This window comes from Euprymna scolopes, chromosome 7, assembly GCF_053919585.1.
Source record: "Euprymna scolopes isolate OS-2025 chromosome 7, ASM5391958v1, whole genome shotgun sequence".
Classification (NCBI taxonomy): domain Eukaryota; kingdom Metazoa; phylum Mollusca; class Cephalopoda; order Sepiida; family Sepiolidae; genus Euprymna; species Euprymna scolopes.
Window position 1 is genome coordinate 25778727 of NC_136488.1, and position 23450 is coordinate 25802176.

At 31.6% G+C, this 23450-nt stretch overlaps 1 protein-coding gene across 7 annotated transcripts in view; it reads left to right on the forward strand.

Annotated features, from left to right (window-relative positions):
- LOC145279664 (clathrin light chain B-like) overlaps positions 1-23450 on the forward strand; it is a 112265-nt gene that overhangs the window by 37608 nt on the left and 51207 nt on the right. For 4 of the 7 annotated variants that reach the window (XM_080130914.1, XM_080130913.1, XM_080130911.1 and 1 more), the window contains exons 2-5: positions 3911-3990; positions 10945-11037; positions 18884-19004; positions 21201-21312. In XM_080130914.1, the coding sequence (XP_079987040.1) occupies positions 3911-3990; positions 10945-11037; positions 18884-19004; positions 21201-21312 (406 nt within the window). The remainder of the gene's footprint in view (positions 1-3910; positions 3991-10944; positions 11038-18883; positions 19005-21200; positions 21313-23450) is intronic. The other 3 variants (XM_080130916.1, XM_080130917.1, XM_080130915.1) reach the window with 1 other exon arrangement.

The window sequence follows — 23450 nt, forward strand, 5'->3', positions numbered from 1 at the left end:
AATTGGTTAAGGGGGTTTGGTTGAGTGTATGTCATGGTAGTTGTGGTGGGGGGGTTGTATTGGATGTATAATTTGGGAGATTTAAGGTGGTGTTGTCTAAGGGATGTTTTAGAGAGGTGTATAGTTGCTAAGGAGGTAGGATTTGTAATGCCTAGAGTTTATGGTGGTTTCCTGTTTTTTGTTTAGTAATTTGTCTCTGTCTTTAAAATTGGAGATAAGGAGTTTCTTGTTTAGGCAGAGGAGACATGGGGAGTTTAGGGATTTACATGTGCTAGATTTTCTAAGGATTTCCCATTTAATGGTTGGTGTAAGATTTTCTAAGGATTTCCCATTTAATGAAATATGTGTATATCATATATATATATATATATATATATATATATATACACACACATATATTTTTTTCTGGCGCTCTCTCTCCCCCTCGTGTAGCAACAGAAATTCCAAAGTCTAACAGTTTGAGGGGAAAAAACTATTAGAGTAGAAGACTTTCCAGCACCTAGGGACCTTTACAGTGAAGAGGTAGGATTTTGCTGTTTGTCACAGTTATTTACGTTGAGGAGGCACAAGTGCTACAAGTTCGTCAAAGTACATTCCATTAAAATACTTGTAAAACAGATACAAGAATGCAACATTGTAGCGATGGAATAATGCTTGGTTGATAGTGCTAGACCTATTAGATTGGATCCTGTCTAACTTGTTAACTTTTAGCTCGTGGAACAGGTATATAAAATTTACAAATACACATTGGGTTTCATTATAAAGTGGAAGATTATCATTTTATTTATTTTTTTTTGTGTACACAAGGGAGTCACCACTTATCAAGGCCCAAAGGCCATTCGAAGATAAGGGTTTATGAATGTGCAGTAGTCACTGGAATAGCAGCATAATAATTGTTAGTGCTGGAAATCTGCTATACTTTCATTATTTAAAAAGATGGCTCAACAATAACTTTACATTGGACTTGAAGATGATCATATTGTAGTCAACTGGAAAGAAGGTCAGCAGAACAGTTAAATGACAATGCCATGATCATATAGATCTGCTCTTCAAAAATTGTGGATGAGAGGCACATGAGCAATCTGAGAAAACATATTGGCATCGTCTTTTTGGAAATTATCCTGAAGCATAGAAGATTGAGATGGTGAAAAGAATGGATGACAACCTTTGGCAATGCAGAATGCTGTCTTTTGATCTCAGAGGCAAATATTGCGACCGGCCAAAGAAGCAACGACTGGACAACATCAAAGCTGACCTCCTCTAAACATCACAGAGCATCTGTTTAATGATCATAATGTCTGTAGAGCAGCCATTAACACCAATGGTAACGCGACAAGGTGTTCAACCCCAGCAGTTGGGAACAAGAAACATTAAACTGTGCAGTAGTAGTACATTTTTATTTTACTTTCAATCACTTCGATATGAATGTGTAGTTATAGATCAGTATTTGTGGTTGCTTGCTTGCCCAGTTTATAATGTATCAATGGGTTCTTTTTGATTACTTTATGCTAAAACACAGTATGTATTAAAGAACGATTAATAAGCAATAATTTATTGAACACTACTTGCATTTAAATTTGTCCATACTTTCCTTGATGGTATTGAAGTGGAAGATCCAAATAAGTTTAATTGCTGATCATAACAATAATCCAAGGTCAATCCATTACAATACTTGTCTCTTTTTTATTAAAGCAAAAAATACATTTAATTTCAAAATCCTGACTCGTTTTTAAGCTATAACACCATACGGCACAATCACATTGACACACCGGTTCTCACCAGATCACTGAAGTTAAGCAACGTTGAGCCTGGCCAGTACCAGATAGTTGACTATTTTGAAATGCGAGGCACTGTATGTACCGTGAGGTAAAATACCAGGTTGAGAAAATGGCGCTGTCTATCCTTATCCTGAGGATAGATAGGACACTCTTAAGCCATGGTAGGCATCCTGTCTAGTGATGGCGTCATGTTAAATACCCTTACTAGCCCTGGCAAAGCATCAAGTATTCAGCTACCAACAAGATTTGAATTACACTACAAAACTTGTGTAGTGAGTTCAATCTCAAATGCGGCCACGCTGGATGGATGGACACCATACCACATAATATACTTGATCGAATTAATATTTTTATAGTTCTCAATTCTTCTCCAATTTAAATGATTCTTATTTATACTAAACTATTGCCTGATTTTTCAATTATAAAAAGAAATTTGTATCTTATTTTTTTCACTATCAATAAAAACATTTTGTTTTTGATTTAATTGTTCATGTTATAACTGCATGATTGTGCTGTAACTATAGTTGCAATTTTTTTTTTCTTTTTGTATTTAGTATAATTTTTTTTTTTTATAAAAACATTTTGGCTACCTATGTGCAAATATGTTTTGGGATAGCTTCATTTTAGATAATCCTCACCAAGCCAGATTGTTAGAATGGAAACAAAAACAAAAAATCATTTACACACGGTGGTGGACTGTGTTTAAATGTTGATTGCCAATAGAAAAGGTCAGTCAAAACTACAATCTTTTAATTTTTATAGTTTAGATTAACTATTTGATGAAATCTACTGCAGAATCATCAATATTATTTTTCTGAATTTTTTAGATGAGGAATGATAATTTATATTATTTGGGTTATTCAAACTACTGTTCTCATCGTGAGATGAAGAATGGAGGTTACATCATTTGGTTAATGTAACCTCCATTCTTCAAGTAATCTTGAATTCGAAATCTGCAGGGAATTTCAAACCAAACCCTTTATTTAATCCATACATGTTCTAGTTCCATCAAATGGAAGAAGTCCTAAGTAATTCATCACAATTGTCTTTTGAGTATTACCCGCACTGAGGATTGAACCTTTAATCTACAGAAGAGTGTAACTTACAACTGAATTTTACAAAGTACTTTAACCATTATGCCCATGGGTCCTTGTGAAAATACCACTCCAAGATGAGAACAGTAGTCCAAAGAATAATTTTCAATATTTCATAATTTTACTAAATTTTAAAGAATCTCTACTTGTATGTAAAAGGTGTTTTGTCTGCGCATGTGTATTTGTGTATGTGTGAGTTCATTCCCTATGAACTCTGAAACGGCTGGGCTGATTTTTTCATTTTAGATAATCCTCACCAAGCCAGATTGTTAGAATAGAAACAAAATTTCACACAAATTTACTTTGTGTCTGGTAGTGTTCTTAGATAGGTTTTGTATCAGAATGCCTTCGATAAGTATCGATAGTTAAAAAAATTCTATTAAAGAAGGAACACTCCAATTTTGATCAAAGTTAACACTCTGACACAGCCTAAAATCACAAATGCATTTGAGAAGTTTTCTTACTGCACAAGCAGGACCTGGCATATAAAATCGGTAGTAGGTTCTTTAATAAGATAGGGGTGCATTCGAAATGAATGTTTCTGTTTAGAGCACTATTGAACTACCATATTTGACTTTTGCATTTTAAACTTCAATTTAAGCCATTAGATAAAAATAATTTTATAAAATCAACAGTATGTTCTCTCACAGTGCAATGTAGATTACAGTATATTGTAGACTACGAGAAGGCATGTGGATCTTTCTCCTGACACACCATGGTGGGTCCCCGACTAGAACAAACAATCAATTGATTTGATTAAAAAATGATCGATTTCATCGAATTTGATAAATGTAATTGTGGAATATTTGTTGATCCTGGTTCAATCCCAAGTAATGTCAGGTCTCCCTGTCAGTATGATATAATTTTGCTTCGAAGCACACCAAATCTCTGTTATATATATATATATATATATATATATATATATATATATATATTTTTCTTTTCTTTTAAATAATTGGTAAATTTTGCTATATTATTTCTGATCAATTTTCCATCGAATAACAATTATTTGAACGTTCTGTTTTCTTTTTGTTATAGCAACGGCAGGCAATGGATTTAACGCCTTTGAAGAATCCACTGCGGCGTCAGATGCACATGCTGAAGATGATGCGCCACAGGTAATAATTTGTTTTGCATTTTTTTAGATTTAGGCTTAAAATAATAATTAAAAATAAATAATTAAATAACAAGCATTTCAAGTGAAATCTTCCATAAATATCTTCTGCTATATTTGTGGTTTTTGTGTTCGGCAATGCAATTGAAAACAAAGTCCTGTGTAAACATTAAATACAACTTTTCATATGTAAATTTTCATGAGGAATTCAATTGTGGCACTTATATTTGACTCTGAATTTATTTGGGATTATCAGGGAGAAAATTAGTTGTGAGAGATAGGGATGGGGTCCTGAGTAAATCGGTTAAAAATAACTCTTTAGAAAAATAAAAACATATTCGTTTCATCCTAGTTTGAAAACCAGGTATCATTTAGACTTTTTTTTTTTTTTTTTTTTTTTTTACACAGTGATCACCACTTATCAAGGCCCGGAAGCCACTCAGGGATAAGGGTTATTGCAAGTACATCACGTTAGTGAGGAGATTTTATGAAGTGATTAATTAGGGGGGGCGGTTCATTAGGAATTTGTTAACATTAGACTTGAAGACATCCAAGTTGTAGTCCGGAGGGAAGCAGGCAGACGGAACAGAGTTCCACAGGCGTGCAGGTCTAAGAAAGAAGCTTTGCTCATGAAATCCGCATTTTGAAACTTTGTAACAGTTCCACTATTAGGTCTGTCCTTCCAGATTTATCTTCTTTCTTTGAGAAAAAATTAGTTTCAGGCTAATCACCTGAGGGGCTCCAACCAAGAGATGCCTACTGGGCTGCTCAGGTGTTTTTGTAGGTCAGAGCTCCACACTTTTTGTATGCTGACCTTTTTGATTCCCAACCTCCAACCTTGTCACATATAGTGTGAAGGAGATAAATATCAATTCTCTGGAATTCAGTATTTCAACAAAAAATATATGAAATTGTAATATTAAAATATAAATGGATGTACCACACTGAAGACAATTGTGAATTGACTTTATAAACCCCTTTCCATCACCACTATTCAAGAAAAAATGCCTTGAGTCTGCTTTTGGTCTACCAAGCCAGCAGGACATCCAATGAAATTTCTCTGATATTTACGATGTACATATTGATTTTTCCAAAATGCCTTTTATTAATTAACTATTAGTTGTCGTTTAGTGAATAAACTGTGTTAAATATAAATATTAATAACAACAGTGTGGTACATCCATTATATTTTAATATTACAATTTCATATATTTTTTTGTTGAAATACTGAATTCCAGAGACAATTTATTTAAAACAGCAATTTTAAAGTATAAAATTTGCATTTATTCACAAAGATATTAATTTTGTATGCTTGACATATTTCAATATCAACTTTTTGTAGAAAATGCTTTTAAAGTCTTTTCTTTTTATTTCTGAAATAGTTTAGTGTGAACCTGGGATGTTAAACTAGATTAGTACTGAAAAATTAAAAAAAAAAAAAAAAAAAAAAAAAAAAAAAAAATCTAATTTATAAAGTTATTTATGTTTTCTATTATTGACACCTGGGTACCTATTTACTATGCCTCCCCATGGGACAGAGTTAGACACCAGGGTCGTTTCTTAACGTGGAGAAAAGGTACAAAAATAAAAATTGTCTCAGTCGTGAAGGATTTCTCCTCCACCGAAAGAGAACAAGAAATAGAAGTGCAGCATCTGAAGAACAGATGTTGGTTTGAGAAACCCAGCATTTCATTTTGATCTTGTGGAACTGTGCAGAATATGCTTCTTACTCTTTGTAGTGGAAGCCTCAACGGCATAATCACGTTGACACACTGGTTCTTGTTAGATCACCAAAGTTAGGCAACATTGAGCCTGGTCAGTACCAGATGGGCAACCAATTTGGGAATGCCAAGCATTGTATGTCGAGGGACGTCGATACCTCCTTGTAAGAGTTGCAAAAACCTAATGTCATTATTTCCCCTAATAATGATATACATGCGACTGGGGACCACTTGTGAATTTCATACTCTCATGAATGGCCCTGAATATGACCTTAAACTATATCCAGTGGTGAGGCCCCAGCTTGCGGGCTTTGGGGAGTGTGGAGCCACCCTTTAATTACCATTGCTCCCAGGTTCACTCTGACCCAGAGTGGTAGTAGGGTCCCAGCTATAGGTTAAATAGAAACCGACTTGAAAACAACAAATATATTCTATTAAAAAAATTTTCTTCAAAATCTTTGGATTCACATTAAATAACCCGAAAACGGTTGATATGCCATAAAACAACCAACCAACCATACTCTCATGAAACTTCCTCCTTCAGAGAAAGCTGGTTAAACCTGCTTTAGGATAAGTGCCACGGTTTCATTTTTTTTTTTTTTTCTTCATTAGTGGAAGCTTGGGCTGGAAATATGAAGATTTTGAGTCCCCTAATCATCATTTTCTTGTCTCTTCTAATGAATGCTGATTGACATTTTGCTGAAAAGTGACAACAATTGCCATCACTTTACCTTAAGGGATGAATTCTTGGTTTTATTCTTTGGAGTTTTTCTTCTCTTAGAAATTTAGCAAACACATTAATTTTTCTGCAGATTTACATAAACATGTGATCCTAAATTGTTTTTTCCTGCTGATATTTAAGAAAATAATTTTTTTTTTTAATGAATATTTTCACTTTTTTGTTTTGAAAACACTCACTCTTTGGCTTTTGGGTTATGATCTACTCTGCTAGATTAGGAGAAATCCTTCTTGACTGAGGCAATTTTTATTTTTAGCCTATCCAGGTGCTGCTTTCTGAGGTGCTGGATATTTCCTCACATAAAAAAAAACGACTTTATGTGTAACTTAGCCCTCATGGGGAGGCATATAGAAGGACAAAATTAAAGAACCGTTGAGTCTTTGTGGACTTATGTGCTCTATCAAGACCCCGCCCCCCCCTCCCTTAATGTAAACTAGTACGAGTTATTGAACTCTGGATTTTTTGACCTCTGCTTCATTACTTTATCTCCTAAGCCGTCGTATATAATTGGATATTACTAATAATTCCTTTAATAATTCATCCTATTTTTATTATAAGTACTTAAAGTGTATTGGCAAACTTTGTACTTTGAAACAACTCCTCCCCCACACACGCACATACACTCTGAAGCTTTTCTATATGTACTTTATAAGGAAGGAGAAAACGTTATTGCTAATAATTTTATGTTAAGATTAGAAAATTATCATTATCATAATGTATTTAAATATAGTTTTGGATTATGAAGTTGCTGAATAAGGATCACAGGATGGAGCAGGTGCTAATGTGATTGCAAAAGTTAGGAGTGGATGGAATAAGTTCAGGAAATTTCTGCCATTATTAAATAGTGACGATGAAGTCAAATCTAGCCAGTGAGGGTTGAAGACATGTGTTGGATGGAGAGAAATATGAGAATGATACGATGGATGTGTTGGTTCGTTGTTTTTGTTTTACAGCATATCAACCTTTTTCAGGTTATTTAATGCCGAATCTAGTGATTTGGAGGAATGATTTTTTAATGGAGTATATTTGTTTTTTAAGTCGGATTCTATTTAACCCATAGTTGGGACCCTAACAGGTACTACCACTCTGGGTCGGAGTGGACCTGGGAGCAATGCCAATTAAAGGGTGGCTCCACACTCCCCAAGGCCCGCAAGCTGGGGCCTCACCATCGGATATAGTTTTAGGTCATATCCAGGACCGACGATGGATGTGTAATGTTAGTCATAAATCCAAACTTAGTTCGGATGATCTTGGAGGAAGATTAAAACTGGACAGTATAGAGAAATTTTTGCAGAACAGGAGACTTTGATGGTATGGTCATGTTGAAAGAATGGATGATAGTTCTATTCTAACCAGAAAATGTAGAACAATTGCAGTGTCAGGTTCAGCTCATAAAGGAAGACCAAAGAAAACAGGAGAGGAAATGATAAAAATGAACGCGAGAGAAAGAGTGATGAACATATGACTTGAGATTTGGAAATTAGTTTCTTAAATCTACTGCATGTGTCAGTGTATAAAACTAATGTCTCTGTGTAAAACTAATGTCTCTATGTAAAACTAATGTCTCTGTGTAAAAACTAATGTCAGTGTGTAAAAACTAATGTCTCTGGGTGATTTTTTTCATCTTTTTTCTCTACAAATTCAATAATGTTACATGAATAAACTGATGGATTTAAATATGCAATGAAAGAATATCTTTGTTGGTTTGTTTCTGAGCTATGATGAAACTGGACAAATACGTTGACTTTATCTGATCTGTCTGGTGTCTGTGAGTGAAAAAGTCCGATTCTGTTTTTTTTTTTTTTTTTTTTTTCCACGCATGACCTTATATGTGATCACTTAAACTTTAAATCTGTTCACTACTCCACAACTTGTATGTCTGCATTCTGCTTTAAAGTTCAATGCCACCAGTCTGGCACAAGGCCATTGGCTTTGAGCACTCTTTGTTTATACATTACATAACGTATAGGTTATCTATACATAAACTGTTAACATGTTCAAATTCTGTAGAGTGTCACATTGATTTTCACCTTGATACATTTTAGAGAAACATAAATTCATTTCCTCTCAAGCATTTTGTCTTTTAAGAGAGGGAGGAGGTTCAAATTTAATTAACCAAATCAGATTGGTTTTAAATGGTGCGTTTGGGAAGAAGGGAAGTGTTACAATATCCAACATCCATCAAAGAAACCGAATAAATTAACATTGTAGAAGTAAATAGTATTTTTTAAAATTTTATTATCATAGAAATGCATGTTATTTCTTTGTTTTATTTCCTGTTTGTTATTGTATAAAAATAGTCTGTGTCGTAATTGCTTTTTTGTTGTCTCTTAAATAGTATGTGTTGTAACTGCTTTTTGTCTCTATTTAAATATTTCATGCATTTTATTGTACAAAATAGTGTGCCGTAGCTGCTTTTTTTTTTCCTTTTTTTTCTCCTTTTTTTTTTAACATCATATATATCAATGAGTAAACTCACCATCCAAGTCACAGTTGCAGCTGAAAGGAATGAGTTTAGCCTGACACAGTATCTAACATTATTCAAATGCCACACAATGTTATTTTGTCCCAAGTTTACATGTCGTCGCGTTATATTTTTTAGGGTGGCAACAGCAATCATGACACCATTTAGCAAGAATAGCATATTTTTCTAGAAATAATTAAAATAAATGATTTGGCTGTGTTTAGATTTAAATTAGTTATGACTTGGTATAAAGATTTTTAAAAATACTGGAATATATTCTACAAATATTTTGAGCATTTAAGTTTAGTTTTTTACCAAAAATAAATGATAGTTTGAATATTGCACACAAAATATCTTGTTTCTGTCCAGATAGGTTCTACTCTTGTGAACAGTTCTGCCTGATGTTATTAAATTGAATTTTATACAAGTATTTTTATGCGGCAGTAGTTATGGATGTAAATTGTGTGCTCAGCATACTGTGTTCTAGTTGTTGGCACTATTAAATTTTTAATATCATTGAAAAACTATGAATCTAGCCTTTCAGCTACTAACTATGGGTGAAACAGTAATATACACTACTCTCAAGCCTTTTTATAACAACTGCATACTTATCATCTACCCTATGAATTATTTCCTTGACCTTCAGGCTAAGGTATGTTCTTTCCTCGATTGTAGAAGAAATCTTTTTTTGATTGGGGAAGTTTCCATTTTTGTCCTATTCAGATTGACCCTTTTTAGGGTGCTGGATATCCCCACTCCATATAACAATAAACAACTTAATGTATAATTTTTCCCTTGTAGGAAGGCAAGTAAATAGGAACCTTGACTAAGTTGAATAGTTTTGCAAGTACGAACCAAGTAATTTGCAAACAAAATCCTGGTATAATTATGATTGCCGATATCTTTAACAAGGGATAAATCAATGTGATGTAAAAGTTGGTATTCATATTGATGGTACATCTTATAATCACTAACATACTACACAAAAATTGTTCGATTATCTAAAATTTAACGAAAATAAATGGTCACCTACTTGACCATAGTATGTGTACTCTTAGCCTAGTTACTTAAGATTATTGTTTTGTGGTTATTACCATGGTCAGATTGAGCTGGAGTTTTCCTTGGTCTGTAGTAAATTCCAAACTGTTGTGGCCCATGCATGGTATTTTTGAGTAAGGTTACATCAGATGGTTAACCAATCCTGATTCCACTGTCGAAGGCTGACCATCTGTAGACTTGATAGCTAAGCCAAGTTTTTTTTTTCCATAGTTTTTGTCCCAGTTCTCAGCTATCCACCGATATGCTTGCACTATCCAGACAGAGGTAGGGGAATTACAACTTGTGTATTTTATGAAGTGTTACATATCAACAATGTAGTGGAGAAGAGGTCATGATTGGCTTAATTGATATCAGCATTTGTCTATGAAATCAATAATTCAAATTTCAAATCATGTCTGATTCGTTATAGTATTTTATGCTTTAATAATGGATGCATTAATAATGGGAATAAATGATCAATTTCTCCTACCACAAACTTTTTGTCTAGTAGTAATAGTTGAGGTATTTCTGTAGTTTACTGATTATGCTTGTTTTTCTTTTCTTAGATAGGATTTTCAATTTAAATTCAATTTTTACAATATTAGTTCTTGAATTGTTAACTAAAAGTACAGAATAGTTAACAAAGACTCCTCTTCATGTTAAGACTGAGTTTCTAAATAATGTAATTTCAGCATAGTTCGTAAACTGCAGAATGACTATAATTCCTAATCTATAACTCTGAGAAACCATATAAAAACAAATCTAAAGTGTATTGTATTTATTGATCAAAAAATCCTAAGTGAACATCGGATTAAACTGAAGGTCCAATTTTGATAATGATTATTAGAAAAAATAAAAACTTTCATAAATGGATACCTATACTTGAAGAAGTAGATAAAATGATTGGACTAGAGAAGTGTAGAGAGCAACTAAGAAATTCCCCAAAGGAAGATCTTGGGCTTTTGGATTGGTTAAAAATAAGAGTTTTACTTCTAGGTGAGTGTGGAATCAGACTTCATCGACCCAAAACCCGAGATTGAACTTCAACCCTCTCAGCCTTCCTTCTTTGACACTGAGGAACTTCCGCAAGTACAACGATGCATTATTGCTTTTGTTTTTCTTTTCTTTTTTTTGACTCTTGCTTGATAATTCTTAAGAAATAGAATATTTATCATTACAGATGCGTTTTTTTTTTTTTTTTTTTTTTTTTTTTTTTTTTAACTCTTGCTAATTCTTTATATATACTGACATGACTACCTTGATTAATCTAAGCCGTGGGTTCATAAAATGTATTTAAAAGGACTATTTTAGATATATTGCTGTATGATTTATCAATTTATTTTAATTATATTGGATTTTTCTTTTTAAAATGTTCATAGACTAATTCTTATATGTATTATTATGTATATGTTTAAAAAAATTAAGATGGAATTCATTTTACTAAAAAAAAAAGAAAAAAAAAATGTAAAATGAACACTGACTTCCAGATAGATGAAAAAATAATGGTTAACATTTTTTTGATTTAGTCTTTTTTTTTTTTTTTAACATGGTCGCTATACAAAACCATTTTTTCTGTAGGATTCAGATGCTGGGGAATGAGGGATGTAAATTGCTTTTCTCTATTGAAAAAAAGGGAACAGGATCATATATAAAGCTAATTCTAGCTTAATTCTAATTTATAATCTAAAAAAATATATATACCTTTTTTAACCATGTCACTAACCCTAAGTTTGAGTGAGAATGTAAAAAATGTAAAATATGCTAGCAGTTTACAAACATTTTAATTCATTACTTTTAATTTTTAAAATGATGGCCATTTTATTTTGTAAATTGTTTTCACCGTTCTATCCAATGTTATGTGATCTTTGATATTATCTGGTTAAGAAGTGGGTGATTACGTTATATTAAATTTATACAGTAAGATGTATCCTCTTAAGTGTTAAAAACGTTTAAAATTTTTTCAGGCATTTCCAGGAGGATATGAAAAATAAATAAAATCTTATTTTTATTGTTTTGTTAGTATTAAAAGTTAAGTATCTAAATTTACTAACACTATATACTTAAATCAATGAAAAGCATGAAGCATCCACATTAAAATTCGATTTTCAAGTAAAATTTTACCATTTATAAAAAAAAGTCTTTGAGTATTAGAGCAATGAAAACAAATGAATTTGAGCTCTCCCCAATTTTTAAGATTATTATAAAACTTAAACATTTTTTTTTGTGTATGTTGTCTAAAATTCCCCTATATTAAAACACAAAGAAAAATTTGAATGATGTATGTACCCATGACAAAACGAAAATATCATATTCTAAAAAAACTGAAGTAAATTGGTCAAATAGCTTTATTTCTTATAAAGAAAATTATTTTTAGGTGCTTAATAGGAATTCATAGGCATTACAACATAAATCTAGTATGAAGTATTGTTTAGTTATCTCCCTTTGTTTTCTGAGATATTTTTCAAATGGCAGGGGAGATGGTCTCTTCTTAGAGGCTCATAAAATTTGATTTTCTTATTTAAAAATAAAATTACTTGATCAATTTACGTGGTTTTTGGAATATGATATTTTTCATTTCATCACTAGTACTTATTTTTCTTCATTTTTGTAATATAGAGAAATTCTAGACAAAAACTTTTTTTTTTATTGCCTAAGCATGATTTGATATTTGACGCAAAAGTTCCAAATGATTAACATTTTTTTTTTCTGCATGGCATGCAAAAGCCTCTTCTAATTTTAGCAGATATTTTTTTGTTTGTTCTTTTACAAGAACAAAAGATAAATTCATTGACTGTTGAATAGAAATGTTCATCATGAGTATTAAGGAATTTGATTTATTCTGTTATGGCATTAATTGTTCTGCTAATTGCTTTGCCATGCAAATTCAATAAGTTTTGTTTGGTCTTCTTTGCCATAACTTAATATGGTACAAGGTCATTAATTTAAAATTGATTTATCTCCTTCCTTCTGCAAGAGATGGGATACTAGGTCAAAAGATGGGATTTGAAACCATTGTCTTAAAGGAAGAGCACTCTGGCCAAACAAAAATTGCCTGGGAACTCCATCAATAATCCCTGTTAGCACTGCCTCTGTCGATTAACAACAAATGAACACCTTCTCAAAGAGTGAGAAGGACAAAGCCTGCGAAGATGAACTTCCTAGAACTGCACAGGATCACATCAGACTGACAGTAAGCTGTCTTCAAAAATGGTAGTAGAACACCTTAGAAATAAACTTAATTATATATAAGTAATTATCTATTTAGATAAATACTAGCAGACCTCCAGTCATAAAATACGCTTAAATATGATATTAATTTGTGCAGATTTTGTATTTATTATTATAAAGCAAATTCTCTATTATTATATTGTACCTGATATATATATAGTAATGGTTTAAAAAAAAAGAAAAAAAAAAGACTTTAATGTCATCAGCTGGAATCGAAACCAAAACATTTAGCACTCTAGCCTTCGTCATTATTAGAGCTATGACAACAGCATATTCTTTTCATTGTTTTTAGTCTTGAGTATATATCCGACACAGTTAGACACAATTATTCAACTGATAATCACATTGCTCTACATAAAAACATAAGATATCAATGGATATATACCTGAGAATCCAAACAACAACAAAAAAAGAATATGCTGTTGTCATAGCCCTAGTCATTATTGAGCACTTCAGCCTTCATTGTTACCATTTAAACCATTACCAGATGGATAAAAAAATGCTAAAATTTAAGTAACGTCAAGCTAAAAATATGAATGTATGCATGCTCTGAAGTTAAATGATTTACTCCTGTCATGGTCAACTGTTTTTTTTTTTTTTTTTTTTTTTTTTTTTTCAAATTTGACTTCTTAGCAGCTATTTTTACAGGCTAAAAACCAAATCAAAAGCGTTTTTAGAGTCCAAATACCCTATATATCAAATGTTAAGTCTGTAGACCAAATATTCAGAGAGGAGTTTAATAGAGTATTTTGTGCACACACCAGCAAGGTCACTTATATATGTAACATTTCCATGTGCTGAAACGTTCTTATCTTAAATTCTACACAATTATGCATTATAGAATGCATAAATAGAATTTAGCAAAATAGTTAAATGAAACCAATCATCTAAGAAAACATAACAAATGAATAAGTAATTAATGAACATTCCTTTTTTTAAGGAATATGCAAATTATCTAGTTGGTTGCATATCCATGACTGAGTATAATAAGAAGTTCATTTTAATAATTTTTAAATAGAAAAAGTAGGTTTTTAATAACAATGTCAGAACGAGAAAAAAAATTCAACTTTATAGATACATAGGTAAAATCAGTTAATAAAAAATTAAAGAAGTATGCTTGCGTATGAAAAGCAATGGAGACAGAGTTGAACTTGGATATGGAAAAAGTAAATGGCAAAAACTCTTGAGGTTGTCTAGAAGTTTGTTTTAACCTTTGTGATAGCCTTGGAGCACAGGGTGGAGCAGGTGCTAGTGTGATTGGGGGGGGGGTTAGATTGGAGTGAGTTCAGAGAACTTTTGCCTTTATTAACCAACAGAACATTACCACCACTGATCAATTATAATATGTCAAATATGTTTAATTCAACTCAAATATGGTAAAAACTAACTACCAATGTCTTTTAGATGAAATTCAAATTCCAGCATGAAAAATCTATTCAAAATAACGGCTGTTTTATTAAAGAATAATAACCTTAATTTCCTCAACTAAAGACTTTTTATTAAGGCAGAATTAACAATCAAAGGAAGTTTACATTGTGTACGAACATGCTTTATAAATTAGCTAGAAATAGTTACTCTTTAAGTGTTCATGAATATTAAGAAATATTAAAGACTGGTTGAATCAACAGTCTGAGGGCTATAGATAACTGAGAGAAATGAGTGATTTGTTGAGTTCATTATAAATTACAACTTATTAAAACAATTAAACAATTTTTTTCAACATTAGTCTTAGAAATAAATAATAAATAAATTAGCATGTATTTTGTATATAGGAAAAAGGCATAAAAGAAACATGGTTTACATTAACATTTAATATGATAATAGGGTAAAAGAAAATAGTCTACTTGATGGTAGCTTCCTATTTTGAGATCGGGAATAGACAAACAAGGTTTATCAAGCAATTGTTACTCATATTTTAGATTAGATACTTTTCGGGGGGGGGGGGGGGGGGGGCATTATTATTTTTTTTTTTTCACTTTTTTTTTTCACTTTTTTTTTTTTTTTTTTTTTTAAATAAAATCGAACTTTTTTATATACAATGGAAATTTAAGAATATGTATATTTACAAGTAACCAAATCAAACTTTTTTTATGATTGGAATGGTATTTGGTTTGAAAATAATTTTTTAAATAGTTTTTTTTTTTATTTTTTTTTTTTTTTGAGTACTTAAAAATTCCAAGTGGTAAAAAAAAATGGACTATTTTTTTTATACACATGTCAATTTCCAATTATAAAACTGGAAACTGTCATTAAGTAGGTTGTTTCTTTCACTTGATATCTTTTTTCTCTTTTCTAAACATAAGTAGAAACTGAGTTTTTTGAGTTAGTTAATCACATTAATAGCCAAAAGTGATACTTTTAAGATGGGCCAAATCAATTTGCATGGGTAATGATGGAAATGCTATTTCAAATTTGAATGTGACCAATTAAGTTATTTATTAGCAGTGCTTAGTCGCATCTAAAAATAGACCGGCATATATGATGACAAGCAATTAATTTTTTGAAGTCTTATGTTGTCAGATTGGGTGACAATGTACTTTTATTAATTGTGCAACCTGGCTTCAAGTATACGCCCTCCTTGTTTTATTTTTTTAAGCTAAAACTTTCCTTTAACTTTCACTTTTCCTCACACACACAAAAAAACAAAAGAAAAACCTATCCACCTATCCAATGCTATGTTTCATTTGCTTTTATTATTAAAAAAATCAAATACTAATAAAATGAATAGAGGGCTTATGGAGTTAAATGCCTGCTTTTGTTTGTTTGTTTTTTTTCTGTTTGTTCTTTTGTTTGTTTTTTCCTAACTACTAAAAAGAATATTTAGAATTTTGAAAGAAAATGCTTTCCTTTGTTCTAGATTGGTCCTAAAGTGATAATCTAGCATTTAGATTAAAAAAAAATCTATCAATGTCATGAAAAGCAATGTGTTAGCATCAGTATTTTTTTTTTTTCTATGAACAATAAATTTGGATCTTCTGAACCAATCATTTCGAAGGATCTGTTTACTCAAAGAATAAGAAATGAACCAGGGAATTTTAAATAAGATAAAAAAGGACAGGAATTAGAATCAGGAATAATATTCACAATGGATAAAAATCACAAAAGCACCAGAATCAAAACCAGAATGTTTTTAATTGCCAAGACATATGCTGAAGAACGGGCCATATTTGCTTATATTATAGTCATATCATCCATCTACTGTCAGTGATTGGTTAGCAATACGACTTTTCTGCATCGCTGACAAATTATTTGATGCTTTATTTACATCAAGTGCTCCTGTATCAATGCAGACTTTGCATATTTTGTGAAAAGACATCATTTCACTTTCACTGCAGACACAACATATTGTGTCAACGGTTCACTTGACAAGAATGGCCATTGCCGCTGGAAATAGTGGGCAATTTATTTCGTGCATCAGCTTTAATACAAACAATCATTGAGGTACAGTATATATAATTCGTATGAACTTTATGCCTGTATTTGATGGGTAAAGTGTGAAAAGCAGACTGACACAAACAGTTTTTGTCTTTTATTCTTAAGAAGATGCATCTATTCAGTCCGTGCTTTTTAGCAATGAAACTGCTGTATCAAGCTTGAGCCTGCCTGACCAACATACAGAACCTCTTTTTGAATTGCTTGGCCATATCTTAAAGAAAATCTGAATTTTTACCTCTTTGTTTTTATTTAAACAGATTATCATTTTGGGGCCTTCTCCCCCAATTGTTATTATGTATACTATTTGTCAAGTTGTGCTGCATTTTCTTATTTGGTCAATATGGCAGCCAATGCATACATTTAGTAATTAAATTTATTAGCAATTAAATGATTCCTCAAAATGTGTAATAGTTTCATGAATGTATATAAAGAGTTTACGATTATTACGCAAGCAACCCCCTCTTCGTTTTAGTTCTTGTCCAGAATTCTGCCTATATTAAAAAACAAGAATAAAGAAAACTCTGATGTTCGTACCTGTAACAATGAAAATATTTTATTCCAAAAATTGCGTAAATTGATCAAGTAATTTTATTTTTATAAAGAAAACTAGCATGGCTACTCGGCATTGCTCGAGTGGAGAGAGGTGGTATACTAAGGCTATTGAGCAACCAACCTCCAGAAAAAAGTTTCAATCAAAATAGCAGTGAGTGTGCATGTGAGTGCAAAAAAAAAAAAAAAAAAAAAAAAAAATTAGCCACAGTAGGCAGGCAGGCTCTAACCTGTAATGCGAAAAAGGAAAATGGGGATGAAAAAAAGTTAACATGCTAGCTGTCTCTGTCACGACGACTTATGACGTCACGGACCTTCAAAATAACATTTTATAAATCTATGTTAAGATTGGTAGGAGTATGGCTTGCAAAAAATGCTAACACAAAAAGTGATCCCTCCTTGCAAAAAAAAACCGGCCCAGTTAACAAAATTAATCTTTTTGGTCAATTTTTAGATATTTTTCATGTGAAAGATCAATCTTTCTAACAATACCGACTTTGTCACAGTCCAATGCATCTGTCAAAAGTTTTTGGCAAACACACAGACACACACAAACGCACATTTTCCCTTTTATGTAATAAACTAGCGGGGGTACCTGGCATTACCCGGGTATGGAGAGGTAGTGTAGTAAGGAACCCCGGTAGGCATCCTGGGTGGAGAGAGGTGTTTAAAAAAAAAATAAAAATAAAAAAAATAATAGGCAGGCAGGCAGGCTCGAACCTGTAACGCAAAGGAGGAAACAGTGAAAAAAACATAACGTCTTAGCTGATGCATTCATAGCGAAACTGGAAGTCGTGAGCATTCGAATTAAGGCTAGTCAATCCAACAGAGACGATGACTTGCAAAAATGTTGATGAAAAAAAGCAACCCCCTCCTTGTAGAAAACTGCCCAGTTAAGAGTGAAGGAATTAATGTTTTTGGCTAATTTTTCAATATTTCTCGTCCAAGAGACCAAGCTTTAAAACGATACCAATTTCGGCATGTTCCGACACATCTGTCGGAAGTTTTTATAAGAACTACACACATTTTGCCTTTTATATATTAGATTATTAAGCGATTAATAAGAATTCATAAACTTTATAACATAAATTTAGTATGAATAATTGTTCAGTTATCTCCCGTTTCTTGACATTTTTTCAAACTAGAAGGCAGTCACTTCTATGATACTCATAAAATTTGATTTTCTTTTTAACAAATAAAACTATTTGATCAATATATGTGATTTTTGGAACATGATATTTTTCGTTTTATCACTGGTACCTACATCATTCAGATTCTTTTTTAATATAGAGTAATTTTGGACAAGAACCTCTATTTTTCGCATAGATTCTTCTTCCAAACCACTCCATAAGTAGTAATCAGTGTATACTATTGATCAATTTTAATAACCCTATAGTGTTTGTAATTTTTTTGGCTGGTCATCATTTCCACCTTATAAACCTTTAACCCAAAGTTACTTTTGGCTGTGATAAGTTGTGACTGAATATTAAAAAAAAAATTAAAAAAATTTTTTTTTTTAAATAAATTTTACGAGATTGAGATATCCTGGTTCCCGTTACCCCCCCCTCTGACACTGGAAATTGCTTACTTAATGGTGTAATATTGGTGAGATGAACATTGCACAGAAATAAGGATTCTGCATGGATTGTGGCCCTCCCTTATTCCTTAGAGAGCAACACTTTTTATTATCCATTTTCTAGGATTTTCTTTACTTACTTTTCAGACCAATGGGCCGACAGATGGTGGTGGATATGCAGCAATCGCACAAGCCGACAAACATCGTCAGGAACCAGAAAAAATTAGGATCTGGCGAGAAGAACAAAAGAAGAGGCTTGAACAAAAAGGTGACTAGAAATAATTCTATTTGAACATTTTTGAAATATTAATTAGAATATTTGGAAGATGTTTACATACAGGCATTTTGTGTTGAATTGATATTGTAATCAAAAGAGTTGTTTTAAATAAGTAATGACAATTTGAGAGGATCAAGAAAGTATCAGAGAAATATATACTCCAGGGAAATAATTTTATGCTAGGTATTTACAGTAAACTGATCCCCTAACAAAAAATTTACAATTTTGTTCATAATGTGAAAATTTGATACTTAATTAATCTGAAGTAAAGAGAAAATTTTAAATTTAAAAACTTTATTAATGTGATACAATGAGGTATTTTACTGATGTGGTAGTTATTAGTTAATTGCATTAAATTAATTTAGACAGGCTTAAAAAAAAGTTTTAAATCTAATTGGTTCAACACTATTGTCCAGTCTCCGTCTGTCCCATCGCCGCAATGTTGTATCTCTGTGACTGTTTTACAAGTACTTTAATGAAATGTGCTCTGATGAACTCATAGCACTTGTGTCCCCTTGATATAATTACCCCTGACAAGCATCAAAATCCCACTCCTTCATTGTTGAGGTCCCTAGATGTCAGAAAGCTTTCTACTCTAACAATTTCTTCCCTCAGACTGCTAGACTTTGGAATTCTCTCCCTGTTTTCTGCTACCCTGATTGTATTAACCTGCAGAAGTTTAAATGTAATATGAACAGACATCTCGCTGCTCGACTCCCCACAGTTCCCCATTAGGCCTTGTTTTGGGGTGAAAATGTTCTCCCCCCCACCCACCAAAATAGATCACAAATAATTGAGCAAAATACATTGTTTTTTAAATAATTTCCCAATAATATTTCCTTTAAAATAATTTATTTCAGTAATGTTAATGATGATACATGTTCGTTTGAAAGCAACAGCAGCTGTGACTTGAAATTTCCAAATATTTGATATATATAACAAATACTGACTTAGAGGCAGGAGTGGTCTAGTACTTTTATAAATAAAAGAGTACATCTTAATAGAGCTAAATTGCAGTGAAAGAAGACAAAATGATGTGTTTGTTCACTTTAAAAAAATATGGTGACGTTTTGAAGTTATAGTTTTGACACGCCATCTTTTTGAAGGCAAGTTGTACAATTAAAATGAAAAAGTTTTGTAAACGTGTTCTAAAACGTACTCATTTGCTGCATGTTAAAACTGCTAATAAGACAAACATTTATTTTATCTATCATAAAATAAATAGAATTTAATAAAAAAATTTTATACTTTGTATTTCCATAGAAAAACTACTCTCCACACACCTTGGCATAAGAATATTTCAAAGTTATGTATAGGTGAGAAATGGATGTACATACAGACAGACACACAAAATCTTGTTTTATTAAAGTGAAGATTTGATTTATTTATTTATTTTTTTTTTTTACTATGGGAGATAAGTGCTGTGCACTTTTTTTTTTTTTTTTTTTGCAGGGGGTGGGGCTAGTTTTCTTTTTCAGGTTTCTCAAAGAAAAATTAACAGAAATTAAATGTGGATTTGTATATAAACTAGTAGGCCGCCCGGCTTTACCCGGTCGTAAATACGCATAAATATTATATTACAATTCATACAGAAGCTGAAACATGTATTATATTTTTTCTAAACAGTTTACTTCTTGTAAGTAAAAAAAAAAGTAAAATACTCTAGTTGAGATCAAACCCAAAAAGACAGTGAATCAAGTATGATAACCTATAGGCCAACTTGACACAATCTTTAAAGTGTTTTCAAACATACTTATTCTTAACATAAAGAATCTGTCACGTGAACGATTCATGCATGCGCATTTCTGAAGCAATTGACAAACAGATAAAGATCCAATGACTCCTCCACATACCAATTTTTCATTTTTAACCTCTTAGTAGGCCATTTTTTCTGGATGAAAACCGATTAAAAAGTTTTCCACATGTCTGAATACCCTATATATCAAATTTCAACTCAGTAGATCAAAAATTCGTTGAGTATATAGGTTGAGAAGTTGCACACATTCTCATTTTTATTTGTATATAAATTAAAAAGCAAAAGAGTCCCTTCTTAGTACTTTTTTAAACTTTAAATTTTAAAAAGACAGTGTGAAAAGCAAAACTACTTTTGATGCCAAAAATACTTTGAATGCATTTGCTTTCTAAAATATTTTTATTTCTTAATTTTATGCGTATCTTTTCCTTCAGATATTGAGGAAGAAGTGAAGAACACTCAGTGGCGTGAAGCAGCCAAGAAAGAATTGGAAGATTGGTTAAAACATCATGCAGAACAACTTGTTAAAACCAAGGAAAATAATAGGTAAGAAAATCTAAGTGATTCCCCCCCCCCATGTGATGCGATATAAATGATACATTTTGAGCAAATAATCGTTTTATGGTGGCCATTCATGCAGTACATTAAGAAATGAGAAAATCTACAACAAATTACTTTTACCTAACATAAGAAAATTTAATTTTTTATTGACTTGCATAATTTTAAAATTCTAAAACTATTTAAAAAAATTTTTAATTTCAATATAAAATTTTGTGGATATCCATCTTGAATGAGTAACAATTCAAGATGGTCACCAGCAGCTTTTGATTTTAGTTAGTTAACAATTGAGAAATGAAAAAAAAAAAATTACAACTAATAACTGTTAGCAAATGCATTAAAATTTATTCTTTGACTGATTTGTATATTTTTAACTTATTGATTCTGTTTTTGTTTGTTTTAAAATGAGTTAACAGTATCTCAAAACTTATGGTTGCATGTGTCCAGCAATTTCAAATTTTTTTTTTTTTTTGCATCGAAGCTCGAAAACAAATTCTGAAATAAAACATTTGCAAAAGGTTTTAGGACTGTAACACTATGCAAGTCGGTAGAAAATTGAATTTTCTTGTGTTTGGTAAAAGTTATTTGTTATATGTATATTTTTTTTTTGTCTAGTTTTTATACTTTATTAAAAAAAAAATATTTTTTTTTATAAATTAGAAATTTAAAATCTAACAAAATTTCTTAAATTTTGACAAAAATAAGCACATGTTCAATCATTAACTATCAATAGTGATTCCACGTATAAACATTGGCCAAATCACATGTACAATAACATCTCTTTGAAAAACAAACAAAATTAAAAAAATTATTGTTGAAAACCATGTGTGGATGTGTGTAGTATGTTTCACTTGTTAGAAAAAACGTTAGTGTGTGATTGTATGTTTTATAAAAGCTAGCATTATTTAAATATGATGCATTACTGTGTATGTTAAGAACATCTGGGTTTCTGTAATGCAACTGATGAATTTTTCTAGTATATAAACACACCAGATTTTCTCCTAAATCCAGGATGACCAGATAGATGAAACATGGGTATGCCAAAAGACAGTTGCTTCTGCTGATTTTATCAAGGATTAAATCAAATACAAAGATGCTTTTAAAATTTAAAGTTAAAAAAAAGTATAAAAAGGGACTCTTTCGCCTTGTAATTTATATACAAATCCATATTTAAATTGTTATTTTTTTATTTTATTTATTTATTTTTTTTTTTTAAGGAAAAAAACAAAAAAAACGACCCTTGCAAAAAATGCACACCATTTATCTCCCATAGAAAAATTAAAAAAAAAAAAAAAATCTTGATTTTAATAAAACAAGATTTTGTGTGTCTGTATGGACATCCATTTCTCACCTATACATAATTTTGAAATATTCTTATGCCAAGTTGTGTGGAGAGTAGTTTTTCTATGGAAATACAAAGTGTAAAAGAAGTTTGGTTAAATTCTATTTATTTTATGCTAGATAAAATAAATGTTTAAACATGCAGCAAATGAGAACGTTTTAAAACAGGTTTACAAAACATTTTCATTATAATTGTACGACTTGCCTTCAAAAAGATGGCATGTCAAAACCATATCTTAAAAATCCACCATTAAAATACATATTTTCAAAGTCAAATTTCTGCATAAAGCTGACACAGATTGTCTCAGGATTGTATGACCTGCATGAAATTCTCTTTGTTGGCTGCAGCTATTCATTAATGTTCAGGCTTACAGATCTTTACTTCCAACACAGAGAGCGGCAAGGCTCAATAATTGTCTACAAAGTCTGGGAATATTTAACACAGAACACAAAGGAATGATGCAGTAGCAGCATTGACATTATCACTATGAATTTGTGGTTTCATGCCTGACACATCTTTTGCTTTCCACATGTAGAAGGAACGGCAATCAAAGGAGGACAAACTTCGATTCCGACTCCTCCTCCTGGATTTTCACAAGAAGCCTGTTAGCGGGATTGTAGTCCAAATAATATTTAGTGCCAAAGCTGTACACCATGGGTGTTCCTGCCAGGAACTGGCATTCCAGATGGCATAGCTATGAGACTACCACGTTGCCACCATGGTGGAGAAGTGGGTCACTTCTGCTGATGCATGGAAAACTTACAAAAGGAAATTTTTACAAGCT